The 13,497-nt window shown below is 34.9% G+C and overlaps 1 protein-coding gene across 1 annotated transcript; it reads right to left on the reverse strand.

Moving 5' to 3' along the window:
* Positions 1 to 1,845: 1,845 nt before the first annotated feature.
* Positions 1,846 to 3,378, reverse strand: LOC131165760 (basic blue protein-like). The gene is made up of 2 exons (XM_058123802.1): positions 3,123 to 3,378; positions 1,846 to 2,170 (listed from the first exon to the last, which is right to left on the reverse strand). The coding sequence occupies exons 1-2, from the start codon at positions 3,310 to 3,312 to the stop codon at positions 1,971 to 1,973; spliced, it is 390 nt and encodes a 129-aa protein (XP_057979785.1). The 5' UTR covers positions 3,313 to 3,378; the 3' UTR covers positions 1,846 to 1,970.
* Between the last annotated feature and the right edge of the window lie 10,119 nt (positions 3,379 to 13,497).

Raw genomic sequence — 13,497 nt, forward strand, 5'->3', positions numbered from 1 at the left:
AAAAAAAATAATTTTTGCAATAAGTGTTTGTTGCAATAAGTCAAATGCCACTTTTTATTTTATTTTATAAAAGTGTTTATTTTAAGTGATAAATGCTATAAACATTTTTTTAAGTGCTCCTAAATAGGGAATAAATGTACATTAGTTAGTTAAATAATAAATAATAAATTTAACTTTTAACATTTTAATTAACTTAAATTCTTTATTCTAATTAAAAAAATTAAAAATAATTTCTTGCACAATTCATGTGCTCCTATGTAATGGTTTTTGACAAATTTGATTGCAAGTAAACTAGCATATATAAGAATTTTTGACAAGTGATATAAAATATTTATTCGAATATTTGATTGTGAAAAGTTTAATTAATTTTGAGGTATTACATTAATTGTAAAAAAAAAAAAAAAAAAGCTCCTTGTCTTTTGGAATGATAAGAATTAAAAATACAAAAAAAAAATTATAATTATTGAATTTTTATCTAATAATAATACTAAATGAAGAGATGAAATGTTATATAAAAGTTATTGGTGTGAATAATTTAGTACAACTCTATGGTGAGTTTGGAAAATGGAAATGAAGAAATGGGTGAGCTATATTGAGAACAATATTAAGAGAAGATATGGTAAAGAAGGTAGTCCATGAAGCTAAACATTATATTAATGCTTGGCATGATGAAGAAAATGGCGGTCATTTGAGAAAGAGAGGCCATGTAGTTGGGTTCACCCGCGTGTTAGCGGGGTGAAATGTAGCACAAGATATGAGCTTCAAAATAGTTTTAGTCAAAAATTTCAAGAAAATCATTAAAGCAAGTTCCAAAGTGTTTAATTAGAGATGTTCTTTCAATTAGTTAGTGTTATAAATTTTATTTTCATAATTTGATTGTCATCTAAGGTATTTGTCTAGGAACATTCAATTCTGATCTATGACTCCTCTTATTCTTACACCTTATCGGAACGGAACAAACCCTTTTATCAACTAATGAACAAAATGAATTCACAAAAATGAACAGAATTTCATTGAAGTAGACCAAAAGAAGAATCATAGTCTTCATCTTCGAGTCCCCAAGTCGAGCCATCTATGATTGCATTCACTTGCATAATACCAACATACATGTCAAGAGACAGCCTTTGATAGCCAACTTTATTTCAAATTGATCCTAATCAAATCCCAGCATGAGCTTTCTGACCAAAAATCTAGTGTGGACTTGCGTTCAACTTGAGATCCTCTTGGGGCTTTGGTTTTAAAAGGCTCTTCATGGGCCTATAGATTGATACCTATCCCTATTCAAGGTCCATATGGACTTCTACCCCACTCCCCGTCCCTGATGCTTAGGCCTGATCCATTTTTGTCAAACCCAACTCACCGAAACAAATCGTAAATCCAACATGCATTTTTTTGCATTGGGCTCCGGAATTTGAAACTAAACTTCTCCTCAGAATGATAGATGGAACGATTTAGGGGAGTTGACTTGACTGTTTTGTATTAGAAAAGAAATCCTTCCTTCTTTTTACACTATTTCGAAAACCTAATAATTCAATCGTATGAATATGTGAAATACAGAATTTTCCTTGCCGAAACTAATTGCTTCCCTCCAAAAATAGCTCACATGTAACCTCAACCATTGAAATTGACTAGGGTCATGGTAGTAACTGCCAGACTCCAAAGGCCATAGAAGCATAAGCCCCTTCCATTTAATAACATGTAAAATCCCAATAATGAATTCTTATATAATATGGAAAATATGCTTTTAATTAAAATGCTCCAAAAAGACAAATCTCGGTACTGTGGCTACACACCGCCACATTCAAAACAAAATTTAAATTGAATACTTGTAATTATTGCTCGTGCTTTATTTCAATTATTTATTTTATTATGCAGCTAAATATTGACGCATTAGATACACATAATAATTATTAATTTCACATATAGTAACTTGCGCCAAGTAGTAAGATACTATATGTATATATAAAGCATCATGCAGCATTGACGGCTATCTTCATTCCGGACTGACAATGACCAGGGAGACTGCAGAGGAAGAAATTTTGGCCCTTCCTTAGCACGATCCGATCATTCCCCGATCGATAAGTCCTTGCACCCTTTGGAACGGAGCACGTATTGTAACCAGCTTTGCTTACAACCACAAGATTGTGTATTGTTGGATTATACTTGAATACTGTACCATCAATAAAATTGAGTCAAAAGTAAAAGATAAAAATATTTTTATTGCATTTGAAAGAAAGACAATTTGCAGGAAAAGAGTTAAACAAGTAAGAAAATGTTAGGTAGTTCATACCATCTATATAGAATTAGAGAAAATGAAAAAGAAACTCTATGAGGAGAAGAAAAGATTGAAAAGAGAGCAAAAACTAGTTCATCCTCAATTTATTTAGTTTAATCAATGTATTTTGAACCTGTCTAACTTGAGAATTTCAGTCATCTTCATTTAATCTTATGTTCTTGAATTTTTATTTTTTTTTGGCTTATCCTTTTTGAGTGCTTGTTAGTTCTTATATGCCAATAAACAATTTTACCACTAAAAAATAATCAATAAAAAAGCCTGAAGAAAAAAATATGATGGAAAAAAAACTAATTATCATTTACATGAATTTCGTAAACACATGCGTGGTTGCTTCTTCAAAGAGCATCCGGATTTTATCCTAATCAGTGAGATTTAGGGACGGAGGACGCTGATTTATAGGTTTGGTTCCGCATCAGGGTTTGAAGGACTCGTTGGTGGTTGAAGTTCCTATGTAATAAAAAAAAAAGTATTGTATTTTTTTTTTCTTTATATTAATTTCTATTCAATTTGAGAGAGAAACAAAAGTGGTTTATTTTTGGGGTTAAACGAAGAACAAGTACTCAACATATGAAAAAAAATTACGAATTAACTAAGGAGAAAATTAGTTCCATCCCATAAGATTAACTAATAAAAAAAAGAAGCAAAAAGCTTAAATTTAAAGAAGATAGTTAGAGATCTACTTCACGACTCTCCACCTTTCTTAACTTCCATCTTTTTTTCTACTCTCTGCCTTATGTCAATTATTAAATAAATAAATAAAAAAGAAAAGAAACTCATTTGTAATTGGAACTAGCTGGTAAGTATAGTGAGTTAAAAGAGCACTCACAAAGGACATCCCCCGCCTTAAAGCGCTTCCCCTGAGGCCAGCCAACCACGTTGAAGGTCCAACCGGCGGCGCCTCCGACGGTATAGACCGCCGCACGAGCCATCTCACAGTGAGACAGCAGCAGCAGCAGCAAGGCCGCGGCCACCATTGCACTGCCTCTTCCCTGCTCCCGTCGCCCAGACATCATCATTTCCTAGCTCCGCCCACTTCGATGATGAGATTCCAACTGTTAATTTCAGATCAGATACCTAAGTGGAGTGGGCGAATGCTCCCTTTATAGTGCTAATTCTGACCATAGGCGGAGTCGGTGCTCACTACTGGTACATGGGGCCATCGATTAGGTCATTGCCCATTTATTGTTTTGAGAAAATGAGAGAGGAAATTAATTTTCTGGCCCCTTTGGTCAGCACTCCCACTCCCTCACCCTGCGTACCCAATTTGAAATTTAAGAGACGTTGTATTGTTGCCAGTCTTCCAGCAGCAGCATTGATTGAAAGAGGGTCATAAAAATGTAGCTACCAACCCACTATGGCCGGCCCAAACCTGACTAACAATAGTTACTGCTTGCGAAATTGATCTTGGCTGATGCATTGATTGAAAGGGGGTCATAAAAATGTAGCTAACAACCCACTATGGCTGGCCCAAACCTCACTAACAATAGGTTACTGCTGGTGGTCGACCGCTTGCGAAATTGATCTTGGCAGATGCATTAGGCTGTATTTATTTTGATGATCTGGTTAAATTAATTTAGATTAGATTAATTTAATTATTAGTTACACACGTTTGGTGTAATGCAAATTTATCTAGTATAGGACTAACTAAAAAGGAAGATTTTTTACACATTATATGGGCCTCATTGATTCCCTCCATCTCCAACCTAGATGTGACTGAGATGGTCATTTTCATTACAAAAAATAAAAATAAAAAAAATTAAAATTAAAATTAAAAACAAAAATATTCTTACTTTTTTGTTTTCTCTTTCACGCGCATTTTTCAATTCAATCTCTTGCCATGACATTTACTATTATTAAAGATGATTCAACTACTTTAGTCATGGCCATCTTATCTAATAACTCTCTCTCTCTCTCTCTCTCTCTCCTAATTATCTTCTCTAGTCAATCAAAAAATTTTGGTCATGGTTTATGTCATAAGATCATCATAATTTCAAATTCATTGTTGATTATAGATCATCCACAATATGCACATAGGATTAATTTCATATGAGCACAATGAGATAATTTTTTGACAAAAATTAATTAAAGTAATTTTAATGAGTAGTATTGTGACGACCTGCTTAATTTTCATATTTTTTTTATACAATAAAATCAATGTCATATATCCAGCAGATCATAATTTACCTGAACCCGTGGGTACCAGAGATACATTAAAACACATAACGAAAACCTATGTAACAACAAACATAAATCATAAATATCTCATTATACCATACATCACAATACCAGAGTTACTAAAATCACCGTGTATATATATATATATATACACACACACAATACACAACCCAAAAGATGTCTTAGGGCCATCTCCACAAAATACATCCTACCCTATCAAAACACTTACCCTTCTAGAAGAGTAGATCAATCGTACTAGATCAGCGGGCTTTACCCGCTCTCCTATTAGGGACTCCTGAAATGTTTATAAAATTCAGGGTGATACATTTCTTAGTAAGGAAAATAAACTAATACTAGTGTGTGGTAACATGAGTATTCAGTGTTATACATATACCATACATAACATATTCAGTAAACGGTTATGTCAAATATGGGAAAACATATATATCATCAAAACATAGTAGAACATACTGCATTTTCATAAACATATATCATCTCATATAATAATAATACAAAAACATCCCTGGTAGGTTAGCTAACTGTTGTCATGTATTACCCCCACATGACTGGGTTGTGTGGCTCGAAGGCGGGACCTGACAATGGTTGGCCGACCACTGTCAAGTCAAAAGTATAGTCTGTAAGTCTGATGGGTCTGCCAGACCTAATCCGTACACCAGCGGCGCTCACACACTTTTTAAAAACCACATCGACTATCCAATCTCACACCACTCCGTACAACGGCGTTAACACAAATATCAAAATCATGATGACCATGGACACATAGCTACGGTACCGTGCAAGTGCTAGCCTAGACCAAGCCAACCAGGTTCTGATATCATATAACATATAATGAAACTGTGATACATGGATATTTCATATCATTAATTATCAAATCAATCATATCATTTGCATATATACGTATATCATGAAAATCATCTGCCCGTACGTCGGTATTTCACATTTTACCATAGCTCGGCCCGTACGCCGGCAAATCATATCCATAGCACAGCCTGTACACTGGCAAATCATTTTCATAGCTCGGCCCGCATGTCGGCAAATCATACACATGACTCGGCCTGTACGCCAGCAAACATATATAGAAATCTCGGCTCGTACGCCGGTTTTTCATTATAAAAATTTATACCATAATCACATTTCTAGAAAACAGTATTTCATAACAATCTCTACTTATGTCACACTAAACAGCTTTCTCATATATATATAAATACCATCATTTTCAACAGTATTTTTCAAAATATAAAATCATATTTAAATACATTTATTTTCTCGAAATCAAATGCTATAATAATATACATACTTTTCATAAAATATTAGCTTAATTTATCCCTTTACCTGTGTCCTGAAAAGCCCCTAAATTAAACACTCCTGCACCCGCAGGGTTCCATGTTCAATACCTTGAAAACAACATTCCCCAGAACTATTTCTACGCGTACAACACTTTCTACAACTATCAAATAGGCAAATACTGAGTAGAAAGTCTTACCCTGGATTTGGGATGGTTTCTACCTCAGCCCCACCGACGATCCGCTTCGGTAGATTTGCAGAGAACTTCCCTAGGAGCATCGTGGTGGCTTTAGATCGTCGAACCGGCAAAAATCCGGCCCAAAAATTTAGAGAGAAGGAGGAGAAACCAAAGGACGAGAGAGAGAGAGAGAAGTTCTGCGCAGGAAAATGACTGAAAAATTGTAAGAACCCGAACCATGAGATGTGGATTCATATTTTAAAAAGGGGTAAAATGGAAATTCTGCAGGTTTCGTCGATGAAGCCATAATTCGTCGACGAAGGTAGAAGGATTTTCGTTGACGAAATTCAGAGGTTCGTCGACGAAGGAAAGCCGAGAGGTGGAAAATTGGAAATATTAGGCTTCGTCGACGAAATCTACGATTGCTCGACGAAATCCCTGACTTTTCGTCGATGAAGGCACCTTTTCATCGACGAAATCCCTCGGGTCAAAGGTCTATAAAAGGATATTTTGGGGGTTGCTTAGCTCCTAAGTTTGGTCTCTCTCTCTCTCTCTAGGATTTCAAAGCTCTCTCTCTCTCTCCTCAATTACTTCGTCGTTTGTTGCCAGAATCTCAAATCCAAGGTTACTGCGAGGATCAGTGAAGGATTCTCTACGTTTCTAGTGGATCGAAATCTCGATTCGAGCATTTTCAGGTGTCGGGCCAAAATCGAGGTAAGGTTTGGTTTTTATTTCTGATTCGGTATATGTATAGTAGTACGGATTGTAAGTATGTTTTGTACTATGGTTTGTAGGTTTCGGGATCTCGGTTCATAGTTTTGAGGATCGTAGAGTAGTTGGTTTTCGGGTTAAGGTAAGGGGATTCTGTTTATATCAATCCATTTTCGAAATCAGGATCGGTAAGCCTGTAGGCTACGATCGTATGTATGTTTTGACCACTTATTTGGGAAATCTATCAGGTAAAAATGCGGGATTTTCGGGTTACAGTTTTCGAGAAAAAATGGGGATTTCGGGTATCATCTCTACTTTGTTTGGAAAACCGCTTGTCTTGTTTAAATTGTATTATTGAGGTGACCGTAATCCATATTTGCATAAACTGTATACTTGAAACTGTAAATGATATGATTTTCCGTAAACCAAATAAGTGTGGTATGTATGGTTGTATGTATTTTGTTCCAGGTATTTGTAAAATAGTTATGTGGCGGCTAATTACCGTACGTTGAAATGTATAGGAACGTGAGTTCCAAAATGATTCTAGGTTTTGTGAAATCGGCTAGGGGCGGCTAATTACCGTATGCCGAGAGTGACTGGCTCTATATCCGAGGGTGTGAAATATCACCAGTCTAATTCCGGTTGGTCACCGAAGTAGTGTGAGCTATATGCTACATCATATGATGCAATGGATTCACTGTGGGCCTAGGTCGTCGCAGCGTAGTTGGCATGTGACAATGTAATCGGGGTGAGACTAGGCGACCTTGTGTAGTTGCGTATGTAGCAATGGATTCACTATTGGGCCTGAGTCGTAGATCTTCGTAGTTGCATGTGTAGAAACGTAATCGCTGTGAGACTAGGTGACCTTGTGTAATTGCGTATGATGCAATGAATTCACCATTGGGCCTTGATCGTCGCAGCGTAGTTGCGTATGTAGTAATGTAATCGCTGTGAGACGAGGTAACCTAGTGTAGTTGCGAACTAGTGTGACGACACTGACCGTATGTATGTATGTATTTGGGTATCGTACAAACTGGAATGGTTTTTGTGAAAATACTGGAACTGTATGGAAATGTATGGAATTGTTTGAAACTGTACGAATTGTTTCAACTGTATCGTACACATAGTGTTATGAAGTATGTAAAATGACACAGGTATGTCACACACTGATATAACCTGTTTTCTCCTTTACTGAGAGGTGTCTCACCCCGAATATATACAAATATTTTTCAGGTCCTTCAGGTAGCCGAAACTAGCATCCTAGCATCCGGAAGCGAGGGGTGTTGTTTAGCTACTACTAGTGCCTGATAGGTACGAGTTTTTGTAACTGGGTTGTCGTGATGGATTTTGTAGACGCCCGTAGTATGTATGGTATTCGTAGGGATGTATATCGTTGTATGGTATAGACTCTGGTATGGTATAGTTTATGTATGGAAAGACCGTATTCCATTGCGTATTTTGATGAGTATGGACGATTGTATGTATGTAAGTAGGGCATCTGTTCACCTTGCGGGGTCGGACCCTCTTTTTATGTTGTATCATGCATGTTTTAATTGATACAGAGACAAGTTAGGTTACTAAACTCACCCCTAGGTCCCATTTTCGGGTTCGGGGCGTGACAAAAATCACGTTTAACCCTATTTATACTGCAGGATTCGTTGATGAGGCATGTCACCTTGTCGATGAGTCCTGTAGAAAGTTCGTCGATGAACTTCAACCCTCGTTGACGAATTTTAGGCTTTCAAAAATCCTCTCTCTGTATCTTCTCGTCAACGAGACGGGACTTTGTTGACGAGATCCTGAAGAACCCTCGTCAACGAAACCCTTGTGTTCGTCGATGAGACCTAGAAAATTTCTCAGAATTATCCCTTCCAAAATGCAATGTCGTCGACGAAAGTCGACTGCCTTCTTCTGTTCCTGTTTCCATTTCTCTTTATTTTTATTATTTAAATTCCATTATTCTTCGGGTTGTTACAAGTATCATGAGCATCCATTTTAAAAGAGTGAAATATGCAATTGTTGTGAGGAAAAAATATCCTGAGAATGTTTTATTAAGAAAAAAAGAGCTATTTTAGCAATATTTTTAGTGTATCATCATTTACAATATTTTCATTTAAAAGTATTCTAATTTTTTAAATGATTATTCTATTCGATGCGTGTCGCACCAATCATTGTATAGTATATAACATTAGTTATGCTCTCCTTTCTAATGATAACTGCAATATATAACACAATAAGAGTTATAACTAGTTTATCCCAATTCGTCGTAGCTCCTACAAATTTTTAATTATGAAAATAAATTTAATTTGTAAAATATTTATTTTAAAACTATAATATGAAATAATGAAAAATAATGAAAATTATATATGAAAGTAATAATTTTTTTTTAAAAAAAATCACTCATCTAATAATTTTTATTGTTTCATCCAATGTGAAATAGGATGAGAATGTTAGTTTGTCAATAATTATTTCTTGTATATTTTATATTTATAGTTTTTTTTTGAATAAAATGCTTTTTTAACAATTCTATTAATAAGAAACAGAAAAGACATTAAGGTAGTGTTTGGATGGATTCATGCCTTACATTTAAATTTAGTTGGATTTGAGACAAATTTTAATATAATTTTATTCGATCTTTTGTTCAAATCTAATATAACTTTAAATCTAAGGCCTCTCTCAACATTGGGTAAGCTCTTTCGAGACTTCAAATTTTTTATGTTTTTTTCATGAGATTTCATAGACCTTTTGGATGAACATTTGATTTTTGACTCAACTATACCATTCTAAAAAGGATTATTTTTTAAAAATTTATAAAAGGATGTTTGTATCTTCTACAAATCTTAAGGAAAGCTGACTAAAATTTTCAAATTGCAAAAAATTGCTGTAATTTTAAAACTTTTGAAAAACTTAATACTTCTTTGACAAATTTTAAGGAATGTCACTATTATTTGTCATATTAAGAATAGATCTACTCATTAGCCGCTTAGCATCTTAGAGAATAGAAGTTTCGTTGTTTTATTTTTTTAATATTTTTATCCCAAAAATACCCCATAGCAAATAAATAAATAATAAAGTTTTTTTTTTTCTAAAAAAAAAAAAGTAAGAAACGAATAGATGGATTGACGGGCGGCACTGCTGAAAAGGCAGAAAGAGTCGACACGTGTGGAATGCACCATCTCCATTCTCCGCACAGTAAAATATGAAAAGAACCATACGAGTCTTTGACATTTCCTGCGCCCATTTCCACCTGCGCCCCACGGGTTAAAAAAAAAAAGGGAAAGAAACGAATAGATGGATTGACGGGCGGCACTGCTGAAAAGATGGAAAGAGTCGACACGTGGTGGAATGCACGATCTCCATTCTCCGCACAGTAAAATATGAAAAGAACCATACGAGTCTTTGACATTTCCTGCGCCCATTTCCACCTGCGCCCCACGGGTTAAAAAAAAAAAGGGAAAGAAACGAATAGATGGATTGACGGGCGGCACTGCTGAAAAGACAGAAAGAGTCGACACGTGGTGGAATGCACGATCTCCATTCTCCGCACAGTATTGTAACCCGTGGGGCGTAGGTGGAAATGGGCGCAGGAAATGTCAAAAGACTCGTATGGTTCTTTTCATATTTTACAGTGACCAAAAGCGACCAAACACAAACAGTGACCAAAAGTAGTGACCACACCTTCTGATCATATTGTTTGAGTTGTGGTTTGTATTTATAAAATTATTTATCTGAAATCTGAATGCTGTAATATTGAGTGAAATTTCGCATGGGAAGGAGAATGCCGTCATACACAAATGTCTGGTGTCCATAACACCGAACTTTCATCTACTCTATCGAACTTGTGCGCCACTCACGCATTTCATCAAACATGTTCTACGCATTATACTTTCAAAAACAGGGGATGTGGTAAGCTGGGGTTACTCGCTTTGTTTTTTTTAATAAGTACAATTAAAAATTTAATGATTCAAAATTTTGGGTCAAGTTAGTTTTTAATTATATACATCAAAAGTGTTTGTGAGAAATTTTTCGGCACTAACAAATAGAGGTGGCAAAATGGGTCAACTTAACTCAACTAATTAAATAAACAAATTAGATGAATTTGAGCTGAGCACCAATTGGGTCATCCATTTACATTAATATACATATATTTTATAATTTTTATTTTTACTTTTGAGTTTTTAGATAAATAATAATTTATAATTACAAGTTATCAAACTAGATTTGTTGAAAATTTAAAAAGGAAAAAATGTTACATAACACAAGTGATAGATTATATTTACATTGTTTTCATTTTAAAAATTTTTAATAATTTTTTTAAAAAAAATTAAAGAGATGTACTGTTTTTTAAAATTTAAGTTTTTATTAAGATACTAATGAATAAAATAAATAACTTAATGAATGTTGCTTTTAAAAAAAAAAAAAAATTAAGTAAATTTTGGTAAAATGTTAGAGAAAAAAAATTAAAATAAATAAAAAATATTTTTAAGTAGGTGGTAAACCAGTAGTACCATTTATGATTTGTTTAATAAACGGACGAATTTGGATTGATTACCCATTAATAAAAGGGTCAACCCAAATTCGAACCCGTTCAACCCTCACCTATTGATGACCCACCCAAACCCGACCCTTGAATCGATTATACCATCCCTACTAACAAGTATATCAAAATCAACGATTTGAGCTCGACTTAAATGTTCATACATGTAATTCTAATGATGTAAGGCTGCATAAAAACGAGTGGTATATTAATCTACAAATTTTAATTGATATGCCCTAAATATATTAGTTTATAAAAGGAAGTCAAAACCCAGCAATCACTGTCCAAGTCAAATCATCTGGTAGGAGCAATTAACTCTAATCCAATAATGAAGGGAGAGATCCATGCTAACGCCTTAAACGCTTAGAGTGATCCACACTGGCGCTTTAAACCTTTGGAGCGATCCACGCCCCCACGTCATAATAACGGATCACCCCAAGGGTCAAACCTCGCCACTATAAAGAAGGGTGATGCAAATAAGGCAAGATATCTTATTCTAACCCAATTTCACTATTGCATTCGACCTCTTGGAAGCATTCCTTTACTTAGGCATCGGAGTAACCCCCGGAATACACCCCATGTCCTCCAAGTGTGACGCCCCAATTTTTCATAAATTTTTTTATTAATTAATTATTTATGCGCACCAATCAGCCACGTCATCCATCCTAATACTATACATATCACCTGACCTGCATTGGGCACCGGTATACCAGTCACATTATATTTCAAATACTTATAAGTGGAAGACAATATATACATACGCCATAGCAAATATACATATGAGAGTATAATCCATCCAAAAATACATACATCAACAAACACCCCAAAATAACAAAACTCTAGGGGAAAACATCCATCCCTAGATTAAACACTCACCCTGTATATTAGGGTCCTTGCTTCACTCTATCTGGGAGCTCTATCACCAACTCGATCTCAGTTTCTTGATATATTTAATACTTGGGGTGAGACACATCTCAGTAAGACGGAATAAGTTATTGACAGTGTGTGGTAATATGAGTGCAACTACATCAATATACATATATATGTTCGATCAAAACATTATTCATCTGATATGATATCTGATATGTGTGAATAGCTATATAAATATAAAACACAACTGTTATAAACTTTATGTCCCATTTCCCAGTTTCATTTATTTTTCTCATCTTTCTTTCATTTTAGTTTATTTCCATTATATCATTTTTTTCTTATTTATTCGGCCCATGAGTATCCTAAGTAACCTTTCCATATTGTGTCTGTAACTTATGGCCATTTCTAGTTTGCTATCTAGCCCATGGGAATCCTCTGTAACCATAACATGTCGTGTCTGCAACCCATGACTGCCCTGAGGACTTTTCTTCACGCCATGCTTCCTCCCATGGTTAAAGTTAGGCGGTCCAAAGGCTGGATCTAACCGCGGTTGGCCGACCTGGTTAGATCAAATAATACCATATACTTGTTTGTAGGAACAGATGACCTGTCACATACCCTGGCCCAATAAACAACTCTACTCTGGCCTATTCGCACTGCCACGCCACACGCTCCACGAGTCCATGTGGTTGCCCTTTTCAACGGCTAGCATCGGTACCGTACTCGATATCATAACCCATCGCCGGGGTTTACATATCCATCCATCAGGATTTTCATCTCCACTATTTCACTTTGCTCATATCCATACATATATTCATTGCAATTGTTACGCTACAATGTTCACAATTCCAGTATTCACATTTCATTTCCAATATTCACATTTCATTTCTAGTATTCACACTTCATCATTCACAAATCAATCCCCACATTTCATTATTCATATTGCAGAATTTCACGATGCAATATTTCCATATTCATATATCAAAATTCACATATCCAGTATTTTCATTCAATATTCATAAAACAATATTCCCAGTAGATTTCTCATTTTCTACTTTTCATTCTTAGCATTTCAATTTCACAATTCATCTCATAATAATTATAATATATAAGCAAATATAGGAATATATCACATTTCATATATTTCATCAGTTCCAGTATGCACATATCAGTATTTCTTTCCCCCCCCCCCCCCATTTCATAGAAAATCATTTTCACATTTCAATTCATTTTCTCAGGGATATTTATCATCATATCATTTTCTCAGATTTCCCATTTCAAATCACATTTTACACAATACATTTCATAATTTTCATAAAATCATATGCCACACAATTTCTCATCTATTATTCATATCATCATAATAATAATTTTAGAGAAAATACCATAATTCATTTCACATATATTTCAACCAGTATTTCATAA

This window comes from Malania oleifera, chromosome 10, assembly GCF_029873635.1.
Source record: "Malania oleifera isolate guangnan ecotype guangnan chromosome 10, ASM2987363v1, whole genome shotgun sequence".
In the NCBI taxonomy this organism is placed as follows: Eukaryota; Viridiplantae; Streptophyta; class Magnoliopsida; order Santalales; family Ximeniaceae; genus Malania; species Malania oleifera.